At 40.4% G+C, this 26,755-nt stretch overlaps 2 protein-coding genes across 2 annotated transcripts in view; one reads left to right on the top strand and one right to left on the bottom strand.

Moving 5' to 3' along the window:
- Positions 1-766: 766 nt before the first annotated feature.
- On the bottom strand, positions 767-7,356 carry calr3a (calreticulin 3a). Its single transcript, XM_035177202.2, has 9 exons — positions 7,143-7,356; positions 6,402-6,503; positions 4,681-4,884; positions 4,413-4,507; positions 4,113-4,322; positions 3,631-3,744; positions 3,291-3,434; positions 2,260-2,352; positions 767-1,647 (listed from the first exon to the last, which is right to left on the bottom strand). The coding sequence occupies exons 1-9, from the start codon at positions 7,234-7,236 to the stop codon at positions 1,435-1,437; spliced, it is 1,269 nt and encodes a 422-aa protein (XP_035033093.2). The 5' UTR covers positions 7,237-7,356; the 3' UTR covers positions 767-1,434.
- Positions 7,357-16,419: 9,063 nt separating this feature from the next.
- arhgap39 (Rho GTPase activating protein 39) overlaps positions 16,420-26,755 on the top strand; it is an 82,035-nt gene continuing 71,699 nt past the window's right edge. Inside the window, exon 1 of the mRNA XM_035177212.2 lies at positions 16,420-16,550. Coding sequence (XP_035033103.1) covers positions 16,540-16,550 — 11 coding nt within the window. The 5' untranslated portion in view covers positions 16,420-16,539. The remainder of the gene's footprint in view (positions 16,551-26,755) is intronic.

Raw genomic sequence — 26,755 nt, forward strand, 5'->3', positions numbered from 1 at the left:
TTTTGTAGGCGCCCATTCTATCACCTCATCTAAATGATCTTCTTTAAAGAATACTGGACATATGGCTGGGCAATATGGTCAACATTTATAACAAGATAAAAATGTTCATATCAGTCGATATCAATAATTATCACAATAAATGTTCCATTATTTCTTTTTAGTTTAAAGACTTTTTTTGCTTCTGAGGGAGTTGTGGTTTTAAACTCCTCTTAATGAGCAGAGAATGAAACACTTATTAAGCAAATCCTTTTACAAACCTGAGATAGATCTATCAGGCTATGTGTTCAAAAAGGTTGTGTGTAGAATTAAGTGAAGTTGCATGTTGCAGCTGAATACTCCTCACCTCACCCTCCCAAACATGAAAGAGAACCTGTGGTAGCCTTCAGTTGTCATACAAAGTTTTTCCAGTTTGGACAACTGTAAAAAAAATGGCAGCCTCTGTAGAGGACCTGCTACTGATGTAAATATGAAGTATTTAAATATAAAGGGTAAAGAAAACAACAATTCATACAATTTAGATGATCACAAACTAGTGAAAACATCACTAGGATTATTTTATATTTAAATTCTGCCAAGAGAGGCCTTTCACACTGAACCTTTAAACCTGTAACTGTACTTGCACGTGTATTGTATCAATATATTTGGACTTTTGTTATATTGCTTTTGATGCAACTTATATTGTGACAATTATCCCCCAAAATGTATTGCCCAGACCTACATCCACATATGCCCTATATCAACACTGTCATTAAAAACAAGTGTCAGGTTTTTGAGAGAAGCTTCAATTTATTGACTGAAACTCAAGAAAGAAAGAAACAGTGTGCACCCACAGAACAGCCACTCATCCAGAACAATGACAAAATAAAGATTGTAAAAAAGAAAAAGAAAAAAAATCACAGTTTGTTTTATGCAGTCTCACTCTCACATACTCACACACAGTTGGAGGAAGGACATATGTATTTTCAGTGGATTCATATTATGATTAAATAAATTATGAAGGGGAGCAATTCGAAAAACGAGCAGTACTACATCACACAGGAGAGGAAAGTGCATGGACCAGATATCACAGATCCTGGATTTTACTGGACATCCCAGCAAAAGCAGTAATAATAAGGAATTGGCTCTGTGAGTAACTGCTCGACACGCACACATTATGGGATCGACCACATTCGGAAAATCGCATTAGATTAGAAAATTCTCAACCAAAACGGAAGAAAAAACAACATGTAAACCCTTCTCCCTTCTATAGTCTGAAGACAAAAAAAAAGTAAAACAAGGATCAATAAAAAATAAATCTGTCACCCCTCCCTGCCCCTACTCTTGAATAAAAGGCTGCTGTATGAAAGGCCCGAGTCCATCAGTGGCTTTCAATCATTTTCTGTGGTTTGAACCCGCACAGAGAGAAGCACACAGCAGTCCACAGGCTTCTCTACTCTACAACTCTGTCTTCTTTTTCACGTCAACGTTGTCTTCTGTCCCAGCGTCATCATCCGTCTCCTCGTCGTTCTCGCCCTCTTCATCCTCATTCTCTTCCTCGCCATCTTCCTCCTCCTCATCACCCTCATCAACCTTCTTGCTCTTCTCCTCCTCCTCCCTCAATTTCCTCTCCATGTCCTCCTGCTCCTCCTTCATCTTCTTCTCTGGTTCCTGGTGTGGAAAGAAGACAAGTTATTTTATGTTTTGAACAGGAGGATGGTGGTTAAGTTGTCGTTGATGATGATCACTAATTTGCTATTTTCAAATTGAACTAATGAGCTTGTGGTTACGACGTGGGAAGTTGTATACATAATGTCCTTGGATTTGAGGTGGTTAAGTAAGGACAACACGTCCGCTAGGCAACATGGACGCAAATATGAACCTTACTGAAACATCAACATTTTCCTTTGATACGTTAGAAATGTCTAAAGAAAAACTCTATGCAACTAAAATTTCATATTTTATCAAAATTTGAAATGGCCTTTCCTCTACACATCACGCTTCTTGATACTATAACCGTTTCCTGGTGTGTCTCACCAAACAACACTGAGCAACAAAGTACAATGATGTGATCCCCTTGCTGGCTTCCCATTCCCCATGTTCATAGAGTTAAAACAAGGCAAGAGGTAATGTTGCTGCAAACACTGGTTCTTTGCAGTGGTGAGCAAGACATTTTTAAAAATTAAGATAAATACAGCTAAATAGTTCAAATTAGATGAAACATTGTTTTATTTGGTCTAAAATATATAGTACAGTGTTTACTCAATCTGAATACAGTCCTACCTTTGTAACTCCCCAGGTTTCCTTCCCAAACTCCTCAGCTTCTTTGACATTGTCACTGATCAGGAAGTTGTCAAAGATGGAACCAGATTTTACCTGAACAAAGACAAACACAGTAATCATATATTCAAGGAATCCCCCTCGTCTTCCTTCAACTCTGGTATCATTGGGCCTCATTCACTAATATTTGCGCAGAAATGTTCCTACTCTCCGCAGAAAATAAGTGCATGCGCAAAATCACCTTACACTTTAACAATAAACACCAGCACTGATCACAAGTTATTAGGACACATACAGGACTGATGTTTACTTTGTGTTTGTTTGATTCACTTTAGAGTTTGAGACACATGTTTAAACCTGCTACACAACACGAGACGTAACGCGCACAGACAGGACATCAGGGTTAAAGTGAGGGGAACGATCCGGAGACTGAGACTGATCTAACATCATCGATTAATAACTAAATAGGGACACACACACACACACACACACACACACACACACACACACACACACACACACACACACACACACACACACACACACACACACACACACACACACACACACACACACACACACACACACACACACACACACACACACACACACACACACACACACACACACACACACACACACACACACACACACTTATCGAGAAACATAAATTCAGCAGGTTTTTATAGAGATGATGAGGATGAAAGGGCATCAATTTCATAATTTGTTTAAAACATTTGGTCAATGCATTAGTAAATTAAATAAGTGCTGTCTACCTACAATTTTTTTTAAATGTAAGTGTAAATGTAGATTTAATATACTATGCATTTAGTTAAAAGGGTGTTTACATTTTCTCCGCAGAGTGCGAACAAATTTAGGTACGAACATATTGATGAATCCCAGATTCGTGCGTCAAACGTTCGTACGCACGGTTTAAGCACAGATTGTAAATGAGGCCCATTGATTTTACCACATAACATTCATTAACTCTGTATATATACTTAGACTCTGTCAGTGTCAGAGTAGATTGTTACCTGCCACAGATCCAGGCCCAGTACTCCAATGTTGTCAAACTTGTACATTGCGGCATCTAGAGTGTACTCTGGGTTGTTGATCTCAGGGTGGACCCAGGCTCCCTTGTAGTCAGGGTTGTCAATCTGTTTGGGTTTCCACTCCCCCTGCAGAGACAACACGACAGGGGTTAGAGCTGCTGGTCATCCCAGCAGTTCCATGACAGACATAATGCCTTCAGAATATTAACCCACTACCCAAACCCTAAAACATACATTCAAGTCTACACAAACACCAGTAAAGGGATTTGATATGGTGATTGATCACAGCTCTGGCCCATGTGCTTAGCAGTACAAGCTATACCTTATACTCTGGGTTGGTGATCATGGGGGGTTCCCACTCTCCGTCCATGTCCTCGTCCCAGTCGTCAGGCTTCTTGGCATCAGGGTCAGGGATGGTCTCTGGCATGTCCCAGTCCTGGAAAAAAAGGCAGGTTCGGAGTTACCACTTAAATCGTTAAATATACAATTTAATAACACTGCGCATACGATAAAATAGGAATGTGACCTCTAACCGACTTAATCTTGGTCATGGAGGTTAATTTGGATAATTCTTTCCCCAATACGTGCGTCCATTTCGCAGCGACAGCCCGGTTACCTTGTAAACATGCTTTAGGTATATGTGCTTTAGGTTTACATATTCAATAAGATGGGAACACCTACATGTAACATAGAGTGACAGCAATTCTAGCCTTTCATGGATGTGTTTTTGGAATGGGTGATATGAGGCGGGGAGGGCAGGAGATAAATTGGGATGCTTAAGACTTGAGGTTGATCATTTCCTACCTCAGACTTGGTGTCACTGGGGTCGTCAATCTTGGCCCTGTCATCCCAGTCACCGGGTTTCGTGGCCTCAGGGTCCTTGACCTTCTTCGGGGGCAGCATGTCCCAGTCATCCTCCAGCGAGCCAGATTCCACCTTTTCATTGTTGATCCTCACCTCGTACGTCTGGTCTGGGTTCAGTATCAACGTGTACAGGTGGGTCAGTTCGTCATCCTTCAGGAGTGGAAGAAGGGAATTTAGAGTGAGCAAGAAAAAGTATGAATTAATGTCTATATTATTCAATATGCTGTTTGCTAAGGCAACCTTGCATTTGATGTCTTTCTTGATGAGGTGGTTCTGGCCCTTGTAGTTCACGATTACATGAACCTTCTTTGTGCTGTATCCACAGATGTCAGGCCCTGGAGACATATTTCATTGTTTAACATTACAGATTAAGCAAAACTAAAGATTGTATTTAAAATGAATGTAGAAATTACTTTTTAGAAAAGTGCATCACACATCTCTCCAAAAGTTATGTTCCATGCTCAGGCCTCAGTGTGTTTGCAAAACAAACATGACAGAACAAACTCACCAAACATGATGTAATACTGTGAGTCTCCTTGCAGATCACTCTGGTCGACATCAGAGGGGAAGATCTTGACGTAGCCACCTCCACAGTCAATCTTCTGCTCATGCTTGACAGTGAACTGAATGACCAGGGGCTTTCCCTCATTGCTAAAGGGCTCAAAGCGGGCCGACGTGGCGTAAAAGTGGGCGTCCTGGCTGGTTTGAATACCTAAATAGGAGCAAACCTGTCAGGGCTTTTGTAGCCAACCATGCAATAGTTTCTTCTTACAGACTTTTTATTCTTATTTTATGACTCTTTAGGCCCCAGGTATCCAGGGGCCTAAAGCGCTGGTTTAGGCTACTTTCATTGAAAATTAAATCTAGGAATACACACAACCACAGTACCATCTGACATCATAGGGTCGGTGTGGTATCTTGCGAATGTGTTTCAGAAAAATAAATGTTTGTCAAACAATGCAGTTTCTGTTTTATATTAAATGCTTTGAAATAGTTTTGTGTTCAATTAAATTTTCACCTGGAGCTAGGGATTATCCCAGCACAGAGAACTGTAAACAAAACTTTAAGAGTCGGGGTGTTAATAGAGGCCCGACTGGCAGGTTACTCCAGTCCTGCAAATACTTTCCACACATACTCTACAGACCACGCGTCTCATTTATAACCATTGCACCTCATACTCCGCCCTCTACACGCCCACATTCAACCATAAATGGTCAATGCAAAGCAGCTCATGAATATTAAATTATGCTGCTGAGCAATGGGTTTACCACAGTGAGTCATGACAGAGTCGGCATCAAGCAATGAGAAGAGGAAGTGAAACCTTCTGACTCTGACATTGAAGTGTTTGTTAGTGAGGTGGCGGTGAAGAGTGATTTTAATGGGACAGCAGTGATGTCGATAATAAAGAAAATACACTGATACTCTGCTGTGGATAATACAATGAGTGAGAGTGAAGACAATAGAGAGAGCGGAGCCTGACATAAAAAAATCTACTTCAAAAGGTGGAGGCAAAAACATAAAACACACTGTCAGAATGTTGGGAATTGTTGTATCGCCTGTTTGTATTTTAATCATCCAAAACTGCAGGATTATTAAATTCAGAGACAGCTGTGATGCCCCTAATCTATAGAATTTAACTGAATTATCATTATATGCTTGTGTTTGTACTGGGATGGTTCGGTTCCGTCAGTCGATCTGTGTGATACTGGACTCAGTTCAGCACAAAGATCACAGATCCATAGAATCTATATCAGCTGATCAGTGGGACAACAACTTTATGATTGCTGAACCCTCGTTTCCTCCTCATCCTTTTGCAATTAAAAGGTTTGCGTGGAACAGTTATGTCACGCGAGCACAACTAAAGCTGTGGATCAATAATCTGGCTTCAGTTCACCACTTCACGTCTCCAAAACGTTCGTAAGCATGGGTCAGAGTTTGCCTGGAAATGCGCAAATTTTCCTGTCAAGTTTGTTTTTATAAATCCCAACATTTGCGTGAGAAGTGGTGTACGCACTTTTCAGGCCCAGTTTTGTGCGTACGCAACAGTTATAAATGAGACCCCAGGTCCTTTAGTTCCTTATAGTGCCTGCTCTAAGAGCACGTCATAAATGCAGACCTCCTTCACCTTCATAAGACTCTATCAACAAGTACCTAACATATGCAAAAGCAGCAATGTCAGACAAACCCATTTGTACCAGCTGACTATGACAGACAATGTATGAAAATTACCTTTATCAGCCTCCGCATCCCCATAGAACTTTCCAGCTGTCAGTTTCCATTGGCCATAGTCGGAGATGTGCTTCGACTGGAGCCACCGGCTCGTCCATCCATCTGGAACACAGCATTCAAACTGGTTACTCACCGGCTGTTCACACAGTTTCACCAGAACACAGTCCACATCTACATGTAAGCTGTGGATCAGATCAGCAGGGCTTTGGCTGTGGAGGAGTGTCCCATTTACTAACACAGTCTCTAGTCTCCAGATGGATGGACCCAGGAATCACCTCTTGGTAGTTAACAGTACTGTGTTGTGCACTTTTATTCTGACTGAGTGAAGAGCGTCGTCGAGGTTTCTTCACATATGGAGGATTTCACCTGAGAGCTCTAATACGGCTCTCATGAAAAATGAAAATAGTTCTGGACGAACACAGGAGGTCAATTAATGACGTTTTTGGTTTATAAAATATCACACAACATGTCATTTAAAACAGCACATGGATTTTCATTTTACTGCTTTTCTACGGTTCTTCACTTATTTTTAAGCTAACGTCATCCCTCACAAACAGACACGACATGGCCTAACTTTGACATAAAGGAGGATGCTAACACATTGAGGTTATCGTGTAAAATACAGTTCCAGGGCCACATGTTGAAAAGAGAAACCACCAAATGAAAAGACCGTTGGAAGCAGCTTTCACAACACAACACTACTCATACAGAGCAATAGAACAAGAACTGGCTCTACTCCACCTCCATCCTCAAACTGCTCCTTGAAGTAGATGGTGGCGTCAATGGTCACAGCAACAGATGCTAAGAGAGTGAGAAGAGCCCCGGGAAGCGTCATGTCCGCTGCTGTCCGGTACCGGAGAGGTGAAGAGTGCAGACCGGAGGAGAACTCAGCTGATAAAGGCACGAGGAACCGTCACCCGACAACTTCTGCTGCTGACAGCCCTGCACAGATGGCCGCCGCTCATTGGACGAGCGTCCCGCCAATGAAATGGGACCACGAGTTACTTTTCGGAAACGACTCGGGTAGAGTCGGGCGGAGATCGGAGAAAGGTGGGCGGGGCATATATTGGAGAGCAGACGTGCATGCGCTGCAGTGGGTTCACGGACCTGGACGTGGGTGAGCGGGTCGTCCATTAGTCAGCACGGTGGTAGTTCGATCCCACTCTCTCTCAGTCTGTTTGAACATGTGTGTAAAACTGCAAAGCAATTTTATCTCGTGAGCCCCTTTGTCAGACAACAAGTTTAAAAGGACTGCTGTTACACACACTTTCCAATTTATTAGGCACACCTACACAAACCTAATGCAGTACAATACAATGGCTCTATATCCTCACTAACACTGAGAGGTGTCTCTATTTTTGTCTACATCTGTCATTATAACAAAGCGCAATACAGCAGCCCCACAAAACCCACACACTCACAGCTGTTGCTGTGTCCGGCCTGAAACATTAACAAGTGAGTCACTGTTTTTACAGAAGACAAATACATCATTTTGGGCTCATGTTAACAGATTAAACTCTAATCATTAGAGTGTCCACACTGCCTGAGTGAAGAACCTCTCTCCTGGCTACAGGTGTGTGTGTGTGTGTGTGTGTGTGTGTGTGTGTGTGTGTGTGTGTGCGCGCGCGCGCGTGTGCGTGTGAATGTTCCACAAAAGAACATTACTAAAAAGCCCCTAGATGTTTTCTGAAAGGTTATTTCCTAGAATGTTTTTCAGTAGTTATTTTAGATTAGGATTAGTTGGATGATTTAGAGAACATTAGAAAAGGTAACCTTGTTCAACAAAAAAGAGAGGTTCACTGTCGACAGTGCACCTGAGGTCAGACTAATTTGTTGACTCATTGGCTTGTTAGTTAAAAAGACCTGTGGACTAACCAGTTACAGATGACCACATGCTCTAACACAGTGATCGTTTTGATCTCTTGTGTTCACAGTTGTGAATATATGAGTGGCAGGTGATACATGATATTGGATTCATTTTAAGGACATCGCTAATTTCAGTATTCTCTTGAACTGTATTGGAGAGATGAACATCAGTCTACTAGCAGGTAATCCCTCCCTTGATGTCGTGATGATGCTGGTGGAGAGAGCTCTCATCATGTCAGTTCCAGTCCCATGTCAGTGTTCACCTGGGTTGAGATGTTGAGAGATTTAAGGCCACCGATATGATTCACATCATCAAACCATTCACTGACCCCTCATGCCCTATGGATGGTGGCATTGTGGTCCTGGATGAGACCCCAGGATAGAAATGTTCCATCATAGGATAAAAGTGATCAGTCAGAATAAGTTTGTATTGATTTGCAGTGGCTCCTCTCTCTGAGGAGACAGGTGGACCCAAACTATAGCAGCAAAATCCCCCCCACAGAACCCCCTCACTGTAAAAGTCAAGCCTTCAGGCCAGTACGGTTCTCTTGGTATGCACCACACATGCACTCACCCACCCAGGGCAGAATATTGTGAAGGATGACTCATATGAATATATAAGTTTATTCCACATCTTTGTAGACCAGTGCCTATGGGTTTTACACCACTACACTCACAGATGTTCATTTCAATTCTCATTGCTGCTCCCTTCATCTCTATCAGACATTTTCTTATACATAAATGCTTTAAACACTGACACACCTTCCATTATGTTAAAAACTGTTTCTTCTAATCAATGTTGTAAATATTGTAAACTTGTTGATGTGTTCAGCATCTATCACACTTCTGTCTGTCCTGGGAGAGGGATCCTCACATGTGGCTCTGTCTGAGGTTTCTATGTTTTTCACATGTTTTTTTGTTAGTTTTTCCTTACTCTTGTTGAAGGTTAAGGGCAGAGGATGTTAACCTTGTTAAACACTATGAGACAAATTGTGACTCGTGAATATGAGCTATTTTGAGTGATTGAGCAACTCATTTTACATACACATAATGGCTAATGAATTAAAGGAATTAACTAAACTTGCATCTTAATGACCACTGCATCCAATGGATAACTATGTCAATGAAGCAGTTAAATTACAGCTTGTAAGACAGCAGAACTTACTTCAAACAACAAATTATCAAAGAAGATGAAGATGTTTCAATTTGAATGTTTTTTATATAATTTGAATTTCATTTAGATACATGTTGGAGGACTCGGGCACAGGGCTGGGAATTTATTATGTTGTGGCAGTTAGTTCTTTGGAGGTTTAGAGATGAAAACCACTTCCTTATTAATTCTGCAGAAAATGTTGCAGATGGCTTTAAAGTTGCAGTGTGTAGAATTTAGTGACATAAAGTGGTGAAGTTGCATGTTGCAGCTGAACACCCCTCACCTCATCCTCCCCTTACAAACATGAAAGAGAACCTGTGGTAACCTTCAGTTTTCATAAAAACGAGAGGAGGACCCCCCCTGATGTAAATATTGAATTATATTTCAATATAAAGGACCCATTTTAGGGTAAATAAAACAACAATTTGTATAATTTAGATGAAACACACTCGTGAAAACATCACTAGGATTATTTTATATTAAATATCTGTCAATAGATCCCTTTCACATAAATCTAGCAAAAAATAAATAGACACACTGGACCTTTAAATCTTTTTTTCCCACGAGCTCCATCATGGCCAGTCTTGAGATCATCAGCATCAACTGGTCTGATGGCAGCTGGAGCACCACTGTTTAAAAAAGTGCGAAATCTTCATCAACATTTAAAGACTTGGCTTTGAATTCTCAGTTTTATGGTTGGAATCTTCAAATCTGGAATCCTCCACATCTGCATCGTATTCCGAGGTGGTGACCTCTTCACCATCTTCATCGTTACCACAAGTGGAATGTTCTAAGCAGTTCATTTTCTTTGTTCGAAGTGTTAATGCCTGAGGAGACAAATATTACATTTCCAGTGTTGGAATCTTCAGCACTGGAGTCCTCTTTGAATCATTTGATTCATCAATACAACACATGGATGGAACATTAATGACAGGAAAGGCTGTGTATGTGTCAGAGTTGGTTTCCATCTCTTCTACCAGGTGAGCCATAGTTATGAAACAGTTGTTAAGGGCTTCTTTGGGAGAAATCCTCTGCCCACCGCTGAGATTCAGACAAGTCTAAAAATGCCATCCTTCCTTCATACTTGTGATCGTCTAGTTTCTCTTGCCATCTCTACTGCATCCTACAAGATCAAAAGCCAAAACCCGTTTTGAAATTGAATGACCTGAGACCAGATATATCCTCATATTCCTCTGGCCTCCTTCGTCCTCACCCTACATCCTGATCTGAGGTAAAATATTCTGAGGCTGTATTTTCCAGCGGTTATTAGGCCATCAGGTCATACCTCGCCCAGCCAGTACATCAGAACTTTCATCCAGTCGTATTTACAGCTGTGAGGGAAGAAGTCAATGCCATTATACAGCCTTCCTCACACATCTCCACAGCTTCTGACAAGGGGAGGCCCAAGACCACATCTGGAGCCTTGAGTGCAAGAGGCAGTATAGTCATTCCAGCCTTCACTTGGTTCACTGGACAAGCCTCTCTAAAGTCAAAGAGCTTGATCCTGAAAGTCCTTGTGAATGACGCCAATGTTCTCGAGTGCTTCTAATGCCACCAATAATTGTTGGGTCACAGGGCAGATTTCACCAAGACACAGTGGCATATCATTCTCTTTGGTCAGGCCTTAAATGCTCCAGAATTTCGAAGGCCAGACAATAGATTTCATGGAACTGGAAATTCTTGATGAATTTCACAATGTTCGTCAGGGTCCAGAGCACTGACGAACATCTAACATCGCTAATCCTCTTTGATTGTCTCTGTCATCACCCCATTTGGGGATTTTTATAGCAAATGGATCACCGGGGCATAAGTCAGCACATTTAACGACTTGGCCATGAGTTCCTTCTCCACTTAGGTCCATTCCTTTGTTGCTGGCGATATGGCTGTGGAGTACTCACTCACTCACTCACTCACTCACTCACTCACTATTATTATTGTTATTATTGTTATACATGGATGTATGTTGTATGTAGATCAATCTAATATTAATTTCTGAAAGCCTAGTATATGGAGACTACATTCAGAAAACACAATGCTCAAAATGACCAGAAGGTGGCAATTGTTAACCGTTTCTGGGTGGAGAGGCTGGGAGGCATCTAAAGCAGGAGAAATGTGTCTGTAGACTCAGAAGTGCTATTAACACCACCCTAATACTGAGCACAGTGTCCATTTGCACTGAAAACATCCTCGGTTATTTGTGGCATGGATTCCACAATATGTTGGAAACATTTCTTTGAGGTTCTGCTCCATTTTCATTTGCCAGCTGCATATTCATGTTCCTCTGGATTCAGATATGGTGACTGAGGAGGCCACTGAAGTTCACTGTACTCACTGTAATGTTCATGAATCCAGTCACAGATATTTGCTTTGTCACATGGAGTATTATCATAATGGAAGTAGCCAAAGAGGATGGTAAACTGTTGCCATACAGATATCCACATGGTGATCCGTAATACTGTAAGAGTAATGAATGGTTGGTATTCAGGTCCCCAAGGTTTGCTATTAAACATTCTTCATAAGATCACACCACCACAACCAGTGAGATTGTTTGGAACCATGGATGGAAGATCTTGTTGTCAAATTCTGATTCTACCGTCTGCAAAACTGAAACATGCTTTTACTTTAAAGGTCCAGTGTGTAAGATTTAGGTGAAAGGGATCTATTGACAGAAATTTTATATAAAATAATCCTAGTGATGTTTTCATGAGTGTGTTTCATCTAAATTATACAAATTGTTGTTTAATTTATCATAGAATGGGCCCTTTATATTGAATTACTTTTTATTTACATCAGGGGGGGTCCTCTCTATGGAGGCCGCCATGTTTCTTGTAGTAGCCCAGACTGGACAAACTAAACACCTTTGAGTTTTTATGACAACTGAAGGTTGAGGTGAGCTGCATCATGCAACTTCACCACTTTATGTCACTAAATTCTACACACAGCAACTTTCAGCAGGCTGGACTACTGTGATGCCCTAATATCTGGTCTACCTTGAAATATCATTGATAACTTACAGCTGATTCAGAACTCTACAGCAAGAGTGTTGACCAGGCGCAGAAAAAGAGATCACATCACTCCTCATCTGAAGTCTTTACATTGGTTTCCTGTCAATTTTCATATTGAATGAACATCAACAACGTGAACTCTGTTGTGAATTTGATTCCTTTTCATCTGTCTATTAATATTATTAAATGTTTTCATTCTCTTTTCATTGATGTTTTATTTCTTTTTTAGCTTTTAAAATCTATTCTATGTTGTTTCACTGTGAGCAGTTTTTATTGTTTTGTCAAATTTCCTATTCATTAGTCAATTGTGAACTGCACTAACCTCTATAAAAAGTGTTGTACAAACAAAGTTTGATTGACTGACTGATTGAAAATTGACAGAAATTCTTTAGACCCAGCTTTGTTTTTCCAGACTTCACCTGTAACTCCTCTCTTGAGCCTCAGTATGAGTATTGCTATTCACTATTTAATACCAGTGTGGTTCCAAATCTACAATGAAAAAATAGATTTGGGTTTGATACAACGTACTCTTTTCATTTTCCATATTGTATAAATGCTTGAAAAAGGCAGACACAGGACCATAAAGTTGAAGTAAATACTTCAAAATTAAGGCCAATGGAGTAGAATTTGAATGTTAGATAGACAAATAAACATGTAAATTCACATGACATAATGTGTCAATAAATCTACATACATACATCCATTTTATTTTCATTTAGACATAAAATACCTAGCGCAGCACATATTAGTTACCTAATTAAATATATATATATTGAAATCGTCTGTGTCCTCCTTCCCAAATAGAGTTGAGATGGTCCAAAGTGGCCAGCAGAGGTCCCCCATGTTACTAAATTCCTCATAGTCGTAAATATGATCAGCTAATTTTAATTTCTAATTTTCCTTCTTGGAAACCTGTAAGATTAGGCCTACATAGTGGACAAATCAATCTGCCACAGCAATATTGATCATCATATTTTCAATGGGCAGACGTTTTGGGCTTTTTATTTAATGATTTACAGTAACATGATCATTGTTAGCCTCCAGGGCTACAAAGTCTACAGGTTCCTGACATTCCATTTCTGTAATTTGTATTGTTTTAGTGATGAATGCAAAAAATCTCAATGTAACAAAAACATTTGACTTCACATTAGAAAACACAAAAGGTACAGGAACTTGCTATTGACAGAAACTCTGATTAAACCAATACATTGGTAAAATTCCCAGACTTTGTATGTCTGGCATGGCTGCTTTTAAATTACACACCTTTACAGAATTTTAATGACTTAAAATTCAATGTTATGAATAAATACAAATGTATTCACAATATTGACATCCTTGAAGAGGTGCAGTAATCACATTTATAGTTAATGGTATCACGGACAGGCTCGTGTTGACCATAATATAAAGACGCTGAGGTTTATACATTTATTCTGGTACTAATTAAAGTAAACCATTTTTTGTGAAATAAGGAAGTAAATGAGGAAATCACTTTTGGGGGGAATATTCAAAGGGGAGGAGCGAAAGGCCTCAAGGCCTCACCTGCAGAAGACAAACTAAATCTGTTGAATGTTCCTATCAGCTCTCAGCAATCTGTGGTGAAGGATCTCCATTTTCATCTTTTACCTGAGGAAACACAAAGCAGACCAGAATTTTCAACTTCTTTCACTGACTGCATTCAGGAGTCCAACTTTAAGGTAAGTTTTAGGTCATTTTTTTATTATTATTTTTGAATGGGATTGAATTGACCTCTTTTGTTCACAAACATACAATTCAAGCCAATTCAACCACTGCAAGGGTATCATAAACTGAACAGATGTTAATTTAAATTAAATCAAATCTCACTGAAATGAAAGTGAATGAAATTATTAGTAATCACATTAATGTTGTATTTCACTCACTGTATGATTTGCAATATTCATTCTTTTATATATTTGATGTTTTTTGGCATATTTAATGATTTTGATATTAACTATAGGTGGCAATGTTTGAATTTCACTTTACGAATGAAAACAATCAAACTCTGAGTCAGGACATTCAGCATTACACGCACGCACGCACGCACGCACGCACGCACGCACGCACGCACCACGCACGCACGCACGCACGCACGCACGCACACACACACACACACACACACACACACACACACACACACACACACACACACACACACACACATGTTTATATATATATCAATATATATCAATTTATATTTTTAATCAACTGCACACAAATGCTCAACTTACAGAATAGAAAAGCCCATTTCAGTCAGCTGTTTCTTACAATAAATACTACAGCTCTTCCTCCATCATGTATGAGTATGAACTCATCTTTTGTATGAGTATGAATCATTTATTTTAGATGCATCACATGTCTGTCTCATCCTGTTATTTTGTGTAACTGATTTTAGATTCTGAACATTAGTATATTGTTTTAACATAGTGTGTAAATGTGTAAAAGGGAGTGTAAATACACAGAGGTTTGACTGTAGCTGTTGTCTATGAGTGAGGAAGCAGTTGATGAAATCTGAAAGCTGTTGCCACTGAATGCATTTTGTGTCCAAGCAGTGAGATGTTTAGTCCACGATGACTGACTGCTGTTGTGCCAACTATGTAGAGTTGTGAAAAAGTCAACTCAATACAGAACATGTGAGCGAGTACTGACAGAAAACAATGAGTGCACTGCAGATTTAGACAGAGGTGTGGGCTGAGCTTCCAGGTCAGAGTTCAAAGCATCAGAGCACAATCTGGAATTCTGAATCCTTTATAAAACCTAAGAATGAGACTAAGACTTGCTGGCATGTAGCATGTTCAGATCAAAGTTAAAGGCTCAGCTGAACCTGGGACCAACCAAAAGGGTCTGTGTTAAGTTCAGATTGAAAAGAGAACAACCTGTCATGTTCCAGCTCTTTCACAGCTGTGGTTACTAATAGCTGGGTGTCACTAAGGTGTTTCCTGCTCCTCACTATGGCGATTTCACATGGGTGAACATCTCCACACAGTCCTCAGGTAGGCTGTCAGAGGGAGTGTCTGTGTTTCTGTGGAAGCCCTGGGTGAAAGCCATCGAAGACTTCTCCACGGTGCCCCGGAGCATACTGGGATTGGCTGGTGACACCTCCACCGAAAAAACACGGGAATACAAATTGTGTGTGTGTGTGTGTGTGTGTGTGTGGCGTCTTACACGCAATAATCTCATATGTAATGTCGTTTTCAGTCAACATCAGAGCATCTCCACCTGAAACGAGCTGCACTCGTTCTTTTGCACATCAAGTCAAATAGAATCAGCAGCATCAACACCAGAAGCTCTCGAATATTAACTTCAGAATAAAACTCTGGATGGGAACATTTGCGGTTTCCATATTGTCTCATTTTACGGGGAAATGTGGGGCCAACCTCTGCTGACCGGCCTCTTACCTTCTGATGTGGGTGTACGGACCAAAACAACTGCGTTGCTATAGTGAGAAAACTGATCAAACATAATATAAATCTTTATATAAATTCTGCACAGGTTGCCTTTTATGTCTTATGTTATATGTTTCACATTCACTTACACAGGTATACAAGTACAATGTTGTGGTCCCATTAAATACACTGTGGCATAGAATCTGTAGAGGAATAAAACAATTTTGGAATGATGTGGGATGAAATGCTATCCATTCAATTTGTAATAAATAATGCATTTGATATTTATAATATTACATTTATCATGATTTATTATGTAATGTCTGTTGGATGATGATTAATGACATATTTAACACATATAAACTGTAAACATTAGGCTTTACGACTTTTACTACTTTGATTGAGTTTTCGAACAAACTATTTTTCATCAGTCCAAAATAATTCTATATGAATGCTAGAGTGTAACATAAAACTGGAGTTCTGCCTAATTGTCGTATTTCATACATGTTTTCTGATATTTGATGGGCCTCAGTTGCACAGGCGACGACAAGCTTTTATTGTTAAGGTAAGAACCGGAAGTGGTGGGGGTAATTGTTGAGGGCTTCACACTGGACTGGCAGTGGGTGACTCGTTGACTGCGGCGACGGTAATGTGGGCAACATGGGAGACGCAGTGGGATTTACCGTGACCAGTCTGTGAGGAGCGTCGGGAACATGGCGGAGAGGTGAGTGTACCGACACGCGGGCTGCGCTGCTCCTCCTGCCCGCTGCTGTGTCACCTCGGACCGTAGGGAGGGAGGGAGGGAGGGAGGCTGCCAGCTCAGCGACCAGGCTAACCGCGCTCCGGCTGCTCTCCGCGCTGGAGCGGCTGTTAGCTAGCTGCTCTGCGCTCATGCCCGCTCGCTCGTTTCAACAATCTTCACAATGAAGAACACGTATAAGAGTCGAGGCTCGCTGTCTGCCGCTCGCTGTGGGCTGGCTGTTGTCGTCTTGGGCGTTTTTTTGCTGACATTAGTGAAGGTGGCAGAAGCGGTAGAAGGAGGCTGCTCGGCTGGAGGAGGAGGAGGAGGAGGAGGAGGGAGGAGGAGGAGGATGCTGCTGCTGCTGTTGCACCTGTCGGTCTAAATCTCCGTCTCTTTGCTGGAATGCAGCTAACCTGCTCCTCTAGCGGGATGCTAGCAGCGAGGCTGGAGCCATTATCCGCGGCTGTCGATGCTCGACTCGCCCGGTTATATTCTCATCCTCCCTCACATGATGGATGGAGGCACCTCCCATGAGAGGAGGCACTGGAAATAGAGAAGTGTGGCACCATCCCGTGAACACCACCTCATGTAGCCTTCGTGGGTTCACTGTAGACCTCCTGCTTTCACACTCAGTGTCCTAATGAGTGAAGACCTCTCACCACATTCCCATACAGATCCTCCAGGTTCAAGTGACCTCGCTCTGTGTAATAGCCCATGACCTGCCACACACGTTTTAATCAGTAAAGTCTGTGCATTTTCGATTTAATATATTATATCTTCTTCCACAACCAAAGATTAAAACTCCAACCTAATGGATTGACAATCGCTCAGTTTATTGTATCATCTTTGTAAATGATGCTGAACAATGCTCCCATGTTGTGTACCTTAAATGTACAATTTGCCCAAGGACACAATTAGAACATCTGTAATATGAATAGAGTTTTGTGTTACCACAGAGAGAACACAGTCTAGCTTTACCTAACCCGTGCACTGTAGTGTCACAAAGCATAAGATGAGAAAAAGGTCTTCTAAAAATGATGTCTCTTTACGTTAAAGTGTGGGTGTGGGCCACATCTGGAATATAGACAATGGCTGTTTCTCTCTAGCAGCAAGCCAGCTCATAAGACTGAATTAATAATTGATGGCTGTTAAATTTGTGTTGCAGGGGTTGTTGGGCCTCATGTAAATCACTACTGCAGGTCGGCCCCGTGGCCTCTGGAGCATTACACAAATACTGTCTTATCTGACACATCACAGCCTTATTTCCCCTTATCCCTCTGGTATGGTCAGAATGCACAATCATCATTCACAGTAATAATTGATGGCTGATGAGACAGCGTTTGGTCTGGTGATCACATATTGCAGATGGACCAAGGTCCATTGTGGAGATAATGACTTTCATGAAACCACTTTCTGGACAAGCAGTGGCCTATTTGTGATTTTTATCAGAAAAATGTAGCTATTGAATCTTTTTGACAAAGTGTATCTGTTCATCTTTTACCATGGAAAACCACATAAATCAGAAGTACATGTGGTCAGTCAGTTAAATGCCTCAGTTACACACACGTTCAGCTGTTTGTATTATACTCTGCTGGGAGGACCATAAATTCTAACCACGAATTAAATTAAAATATGGACATCCATGCAAGAGGAGCTGCTGCTTTGTTTTCCGTTTTCTTTGTATTCTTTTAAAGTTGAACTGTAGCAGTAAGGGTGGGGATGGACCTCCTCCCACTTTCCACACACAATTGTACCCTTGCATACTTGCAGATGTAGAAAGCATAGCACAGGCTTAACCGAGAGCATGCTCATGTATTGGTTGAGGTTGGGTGATAGTGTGTGGGTTAATAGTAAATGGTCTGTATTTTATATAGCGCTCTTCTAGCCCTGATGACCACTCCAAGTGCTTTACAGTACAGTTTATTGCCATCTACGGGCAGCATTTTTTTTTCTATGAGGGGCAATTCAGGGTTCAGTATCTTGCCCAAGGACACTTCGGCATGATGGGGAAGACTGGGATTGAACTGCCCGACTTTCTGGTTAGAGGATGACCACTCTGTGTGTGTGTGTGTGTGTGTGTGTGTGTGTGTGTGTGTGTGTGTGTGTGTGTGTGTGTGTGTGTGTGTGTGTGTGTGTGTGTGTGTGTGTGTGTGTGTGTGTGTGTGTGTGTGTGTGTGTGTGTGTGTGGGGTAAGCTGGCGCAAATTAAAGGTCAAGATATTAACCAAATAAAGAAAATTACTCAATGAAGTTGTTGGTTAAAATAACTAGTTCAGTGCCTATTAAGCTGCAGCGGGACATTTCATGATTTCACAAGTGACATCACCAAAGCGTTGTGTCCCACCTCGATAGAAGACGTGACTACCATGGTAACAGCAAGTGCAGTTTACAACTTAAGATAAATAGAAGAATCTCGGTTGATTTATCAAGAACTTCTCATCCAGAAACATGGACTGTGTGTGCGGCCGTGTTCCAGTCAACCAAAAGATTGCTGTGTGATTCGTTGTACACATGGTTGTGTTTTTCTGCTTCTTCTGACAATTGCGGGTTGGCTGCTGTGGGCTTTCGGCAACCTAACCCAGACATGGGAGGGTGATTAAGACAATAAAAGAAGTGTAATCTGTTAACATAAGCACCAAAATGGTTGATTTTTCTTTAAAGTTCAATAAATGCGTGATGTTTCCAAACAAAGTCAATGAGTAATCATTTTAATTAATCAGGATAACAATATCGATCAAAATAATCGTGATTATGATTTTTGCCATAATCAAGCAGGGATACCATTTGTTTCAGATTCAGTACAGCCCTAATTTTATTTGGTGAGTACTAATTTGTTTTCTCAGGTTGTGGTGGCAAACACAATTACATGCTTGATACATTAATTAACAACATCTCCTCATTATGTTTGGCAGCGCGTATCACTCTAAACATATTTCGTTTCACAAATTAGTTGGAAACCAGTTCTAGGATACAAGGTTGGTTTGTACATATTTAAAGTGCCCTAATTTTTTCCATGTACTGGTTCATTTTTTAAATTCAGGGCTCTGCTAGAACAGGTTTACATGCTGTAATATTTTAGAATTACTAATTATTGTTAGACATTATTGTTATTTATTTAGACATTATATGGCTCATCAGTCACTGCTGCAGCGCCTCTTTTCATCCTGTATCTGAAACGCTCACAAATAGCCCAGTCTGCTCTGATTGGTCAGCTGGCCCACTCTTGTTTGATTGGTTTGTTGCTTAGAGTGTGTACCAGCAATGTCACGCCCCTTACTGTAGGCTTCCTGTAGCCAGCTGTAGCCATGGAAACAGTTGTGATGGTTCTGTTGTACCAATTACAGCTAAACTTGCCGGTAGGCATCCATGCTACATGTTACGTGTTACTCAGTGACTTCGATGCGTAGCAGAAAAAAAGCCAGGAATGCAAACAAGTTATTTCAGCCTTTTTCAGCAGAGTTTTGTGTGAGGGATGGACTCTCTCTGCTGCAGACTTTGGCCTTTTTCACTTAGCAGAACTATTACTATCACTAAAGGATGAAAGGAATAAAATGATTCTCTAACTGATATCCTGATTTTTGACTGAAAATTCACACGTCTAAACCTGAAATTTGAAAAAATGTGTGTGAACAAAGTATCAGATGATTCTTCGATGTTTTAATTTATTTGTATGTATGGCTGGGCGATAAAACAATATCGATAATTATTGCGGTATAACTTTTCCTCGATAGAAATTTAAGACATGTCGATATAACGTCGATGGAACTCATCCCATCCATGTTTTTGGTGCACAACACAAAGAGCCAATGATGATGAGAATAGCGCCGCGCCAAACCAATCAAGTGGCTGGAATAGAGTTACAACCACATCAGGTTGGGTTAGCGCACACAGCACATAGCCAAGGAACAGCACCGTTGATAATGTTTGGTCTCTTGCAAAGAGGTGGGCGACTCTGCATCGATGCAGTGACTCAACACAATCATGTTTATCCGCTATCTTCATAGTTTTAGCGGGTTTTCCAACGTTGAATAATTATAACCAGCGCTGCTTCAGGACAAACGCTCAAAGGTCCGGACATCCTGACTGAGTCTGTTTCCTCCTGACCTGCGCTGATCATAAGTTATTAGGACATATACAGGACTGACGTTTACTTTGTGTTTCTTTGGAATATAAATATGAATTCAGCAGGTTTTTATAAAGATCAGTTCTAAGTGTGATGATTAGAAAACATCAGAGGAGCAGAGTCACTTGTTGACCTGTGGAGTCATACACCTCAGTGTAGTGGTGCTGATGAAATTCAGTTGTTACAGCAGCAGGCACGTCAGAATGAGGTAGACAAGAGAATAAAGAAATATAAAAAGGCAATAGAATTAAAATTTTTTTTAAAAAAATCTATAAATTACATTAAAAAAAGCTGAGTATGAACATTATATACACCTTTTCACTGTAGTGGTTTGTATGAAGTAAAGTGCAGTGGCACAGGATGATTGTAAGAGCAAGTGAAATCTGTTTGTGCATAACAAAAAATGTTTGTACTTAAAAAGAACAATGTACATAAACACAAATGTGCAAATATTTTCTGGTTATTTGATTTATATCGCGATATATATCAATATCGACTGATATGAAAAATAAGATTTTGTGATAAGATTGTTTCCCATATAGCCCAGCTCTATTTGTATGCAATTATTCAGCGATGTGGCCAATCTCATCAAGGTGGAGTGAGGCGTGTTTCACCAGCCGCCAGTGTCTTTGACTTGTTTGAATTTATTTACATGGGCTGTGAAATATTGTTGTATATTAGTGAAGAAATGTATTTCTGACACAACAAATGTCTGACACTTGATGGCACCTTTAATCATCAAAACCCCAAATTAGCCTTTCAAGAACTGTCAAATCAATTTGATGTTTGCACTCAACCTGGGCATATACATATGAGCCATGGAGGTTAATGCAGTGCAAGTCTGATCGCAGCTACTGTCTAAGCTCAAGTCTCAGCATGTGTTGAAGCTGCTCTTATTTGGAGTCTGTTGAGCTGCTGTGAGTGAAGATATTGTGTCCAGTTGTTCTCTCAGCATGATTGTTGAGTAGTGTCACTAGTGTCACACTTAACAGATGCTGTGCTCAGGAATTCTTCTTCAGCTCTTTGTGGTTGCAGTGGAAATGCCTAAGAAGAATAAAAGAAATCCTGAGGTCGGTGAAGAACTGTAGAGGTATGAGGAATATCATCAGCTGATGCTCTTTAACAGCACGGATCCTAAGTGGTTTGATAATCGGTGCTGAACCAGGATCTATCAAACCACACGTGACAATTCCACACTGCACGTGTCTTCGTGTCTGGCAATCTGGCAGTTTGACATTTGATCCAACCTGTAGGGTGGGGCACCGAGCCTGTGTGTTGTGCTAGCAGCACATGGTTGAAATATTCATATCATCATGCTTGAGCCACTAAGCTGCTGCCATATCTGTCACATATACTCATGTTGTCTCCAGCATATCTTGCTTGAGGAAATAAAGAGATCAAGTATTCTACAGGAGCGTTTGCTGAGGGTGGGGGGGTTCAACAACAACTATATATCCAAACATTGTTGTTCTCTCCTCTGCCGTGTAGTCATTAACTAACTGATCTCTCTGAACGACTGGACTAGCTGTGACTGATGAGCCACTGTTGGCTGGGCACTTACTGGACATAAAGAGCAGCACTGATTAAATGAATTATGATTGTCAATGCAGCCTGCTGAAATATTTGCAATGTTGCACGTCTGAGATTATACATTAATATTACAGCTATTATCATCTCACAACATCACCCTACATGGTTTACCAATGCCTGGGAGCAACCAAAGACTATTTAAAGATGGACGATGAGTCTCCACTTCTACCCACTTTATAAACATGAAGTAAAAATACACATGTAGAGTCTGCTTAGAAGTGTAATTGTGGTTGACAAACAGGTAGCAAAAACACAATATGGTGAAAACTATGGTAAATATGCATTTTTAAGACAAGACGATAGTTGTAGAAATGATTTTACTTGTTGTAATTTAATGACTTGTTACATAATGTTTTGATGGTAAATAATGTTTCTATAATATAGACATTGTCCTGATCAGCCTGTGAAAACAGTTGATAATGTTGTACAAGAATTTTATTAAGTCTGGGGAAATTACCCTGAAGATGTCTTCAGATAACTCTGATGACATTCAGGCGTCTTATGAACTGTAGATGGGCTTTGATTTAAAAGTAAAAAAGAAATGCTTACTTAACCGTCTTATTACTGAAGGAGAATTGATAAGGATGTAGGAAAGAAGACAGCCGTCAGCTTCAGTGACACCAGTAACAGCTGCACCACTTACATAATCGTCAACAGACACTTAAACTGCTTTCAGACATGCACTTAACTCCGGAGATCCTCCACAGTTTCTGCGGAAGAGGTGTATATGTGAATGCAAATGTCTGAGTTAGAGCCTTCTGAGTTTCTGTGGGCTTTCCACAGAAACTCAGGAGGGGCTGATGTGAGCACACAGCAGGAGATCCACCTCAGGATTCATCTTGAGCAAGTTGGTGACACTTCAACCACGCAACAGATGAAAGAAAGGAAAAAAAAAACAAAAGAAAACAAATATCTCTGCATGATAAAGCGGAGCCATACACATAGAAGACGACAAAGATTTCAAGAGAATTAATACGATACATCTCGCCTCTGCCTTCTGCACCAACCCTCACCTGAATCCTCCGGAGGGTTTGTTGCTGTTGTGAACTCATCTGAGCAGAGAACCTCCTGCTGCGTTGTTGCATATGTGTGAAAGGAAACCTCTGGAGAATTTCCGGACCTAATTCTCCGGAGTTCCTACGGAGGTCATAGCTTTAGAATCTGCTCCCAAATTCATCTGCGCTGTTGGTGTTGACAGGTGATCAGCCAGTTCAGACTGAATAAAGTTGAATCAACAGACTGCCCAATCACATCGCCACAGTTAAAATCTCTAGTTTTGTTGCAGTTCGCTACAAGATGGCAATTATCTCCTGACCATCCTGAGTCCCAAAAGTCTGTAGTGGATCATATCATCATGCTCGAGCCACTCACATCACAGTTTAAGTTTATGTTGTGACACTTTGTGCACCTTAACTCCAGTTTCCCCAAAGTTGACATTTCACACATCATGCAGCCCCAACTGAACCACAACCAAGGAGGTTATGTTTTTGCTTGTTTGTTTGTTTAACTCTTAGTAGTAGTAGATTATGCAAAAACTACTATAAGGATTACCAAAAAACTTGGTGGAAGGATGCGGTACGGGTCAGGAAAGAACCTATTGAATTTTGATGCAGATACAGATGAAGGATTGCAACCAGGAATTTCTTTTCACTTTCTTTATCACAGCGAGATGGGGCATTTTTTGCTTTTTCATGGATTTCTCTGAGAATAATTCAAGGATCTTGGTGTTATTAGGTGTCTGATTTTTATGAGTGCGTGCAATTTGGTGCAAATCCAAATAAAAATCTGGATCTAGTGAATTTAATTGTAGTTTTATCAGGACATAGTTGATTCTTGGCAGATGTTTGCACTCTCTGAGTGCCCATCTAGTAAATTATTTCATTTAGAACAGATGTATATGTTTGCGAAGAAAAGGTCCAGATGCAATGAATTTTCTTGGGAATTTAAGGATTAATGGATCAAATAGAAATTTTAAAAATCATCCCTGCTCTAATGATGACAGTGTATGTTATCCAGAGGTGCAACAAAATCCCCCAGTGAGGACAAACTATTAACACCCAATAAACAAGCAGAAGATTTAATTGTAGAAATACGACATGTTTGACTGCTATCCCTTTTTCATAGCCCTGTGGGAAATGACATACGTGCAGGGAATCTTTAGGAATGAGCTACAAACAAACACTGTTGGTAAGTGATATTCAATTTACTGGTATAACAGAATAATGTATCTTGTAGACATTGAGGCTGAGACAGCCAGCACCTGCTCTCTCTGTAGTCTCTCTGAACACTGGTATTGTGGGCTACAGTTGAAAAAAGCTGAGGTAATTGTAGTGTTTCATGCACACTGCACTGTAATCTCATACAGGCATGAATGTTGTTGTTTCTTGTTGAGTGCACTCTTTTGTTGCTTTGATAAATGTTAATTCTATTAATTATTTTCTCTTAAATATTAAGAAAAATAACCAAACAAAGAACCATTAATGTAATGGCAATTTAATTAATCTTTATGATATACATGCCTCACTAAAAAAAGATAATTATCTGTCTATGTTCTATTTTTTTTTTTTATGTAGTAGGAATATGGCTTTATTTGTAGTAGTGCAGTGCCTGTTCTACACATGCCAGACAGATGGATGGACAGACAGACAGACAGACAGACTTTCTTGAACCATTAGTCAGATTAATTCTCCTCACAATCCCTATTTTATCCTCCCTTTCTATCATATGAATAATAGACATGTATTATAATTTTTAAATTGACTTGATTCTTTTATATGCTCTGGATCCTAATTCAGAATTATTCATTGTCATTAGTAAGTCCTAACTGTAACTGTAACTTTTTATTGTATGCAAGCTGGACATTGTGTGCAGTAGGGGTGGGCGATATATCGAATATACTCGTTGTATTGCAGCTTGTACCACGTGCGATGTATAAAATGACTATATCGCGACCATCGAGTATAAATTGTCACGTGAATGTTTTAAGCCATCAACATGAAATTACTACTTTTTATTACTTTATATTTAAATACTAACCCTAACCCTAACCCTTATACTTACATCGGGAGAGGGTCCTCTCTACAGAGGCTGCCATGCTTTTTACAGTAGTCCAGACTGGAGAAATTAAACACATTTTGCGTTTTTTTATGACAACTAAAGGCTACTACAGGTTCTCGTTCTTGTTTGGAAGGGGAGGGTGAAGTGAAGGGTGTTCAGCTGCAACACACACTGAACCTTTAAGCAATAGTCACAATTATCAGACCCAAGTTCATAACCTTGTATACCACTGTATTTAAAGAAAATAACAACTTATAACATATTTTTCAACAGATATATGCTACTAACCCTGTATGGAAGTGATGATGCTGTTGCTATCATTGTTGTACGGCCTGACTCAGGTTAAACCCTTTGAAAAACAAATACATAAAGACAATAAATGCTCTAGAATTTCTTTTATTATCTAGTTGATACTGGAAAAACAACACAAATAAATAAAGTCTGGAATACACAAAAATACTTAATTTACATATTTGTTTAAATGCAACCACAATTTATAAAAATAAAACACAGTACATAAAATATATATACATATAAATGCCTAAATAGTAGGGCTGAACGATTAATTGCATTTGCGATAAAATCGCGATATGATAAAACACGATTTTCTAACCGCAACGTGCACGATTACAACGTGCGAAAGAGAGTAGGGCACTGGGCTGCATCAACATTTCATGCTGCCCTTTAACCTGTTACAATGGCCTCTGGCTCAACGGAACAGTCAGAAATTGACACAACTGAGACTTTAGTCACGAAGAGGAACAGCACGTCGGTGGTGTGGAATTATTTTGGCTTCAAAAAAGATGATGCTGCGCAGTGTCAGGTGTTGTGCAGAGCATGCCGTGCTACCGTTGCTACTTCACGGGGTAACACTACAAACTTGTTCCAGCACTTAAAAAATTCCATAAAACCATGTACGACAGTTGTATGGCCAAAATGCCGAGCACCAGTGCGCCAGACAAGCCAAATACCTCAAGACAGGGATCACTGACCGAAATGTTTGATAGTGTCACTCTATATGACCGCAATTCAAAACGGCACGGGGAAATCACTCGGGCGATAACCGAGTTCATAGCTAAAGATATGGTGCCTCTCAGCACGGTGACCAAGCCTGGGTTCACGGCTTTGATAAATACGCTTGATAAATGGTACAGTATACCCTCCCGTACATACTTCAGTCAGACTGCCATACCGGAGCTGTACAAAAAGTGCAAAGAGAAAGTCGCCGCGGAGCTTAAAACGGTGGAGTTTTTTGCTACTACTACTGATATGTGGTCAAGCCGCACATCTGAGCCTTACCAGAGTCTTACAGTCCATTGTATTGATGAAGATTTCAACCTCAAAGCTCGCTGCCTACAAGCTGCGTACTTCCCAGACGACCACATAGGGGAAAATATTGCAGCCGGCCTGAGAGAGGG

The sequence above is a fragment of the Hippoglossus stenolepis genome, chromosome 14, assembly GCF_022539355.2.
Source record: "Hippoglossus stenolepis isolate QCI-W04-F060 chromosome 14, HSTE1.2, whole genome shotgun sequence".
In the NCBI taxonomy this organism is placed as follows: Eukaryota; Metazoa; Chordata; class Actinopteri; order Pleuronectiformes; family Pleuronectidae; genus Hippoglossus; species Hippoglossus stenolepis.

Excerpts from the sequence above, each read along its gene's own strand:
- calr3a (XM_035177202.2), bottom strand. The coding sequence starts at position 7,236 with ATGACGCTTCCCGGGGCTCTTCTCACTCTCTTAGCATCTGTTGCTGTG. Across the intron at positions 4,885-6,401 it reads GGATGCGGAGGCTGATAAAG|GTATTCAAACCAGCCAGGAC; the intron begins GTAATTTTCATA and ends GCTCCTATTTAG. Across the intron at positions 4,508-4,680 it reads ACAGTATTACATCATGTTTG|GGCCTGACATCTGTGGATAC; the intron begins GTGAGTTTGTTC and ends ATATGTCTCCAG.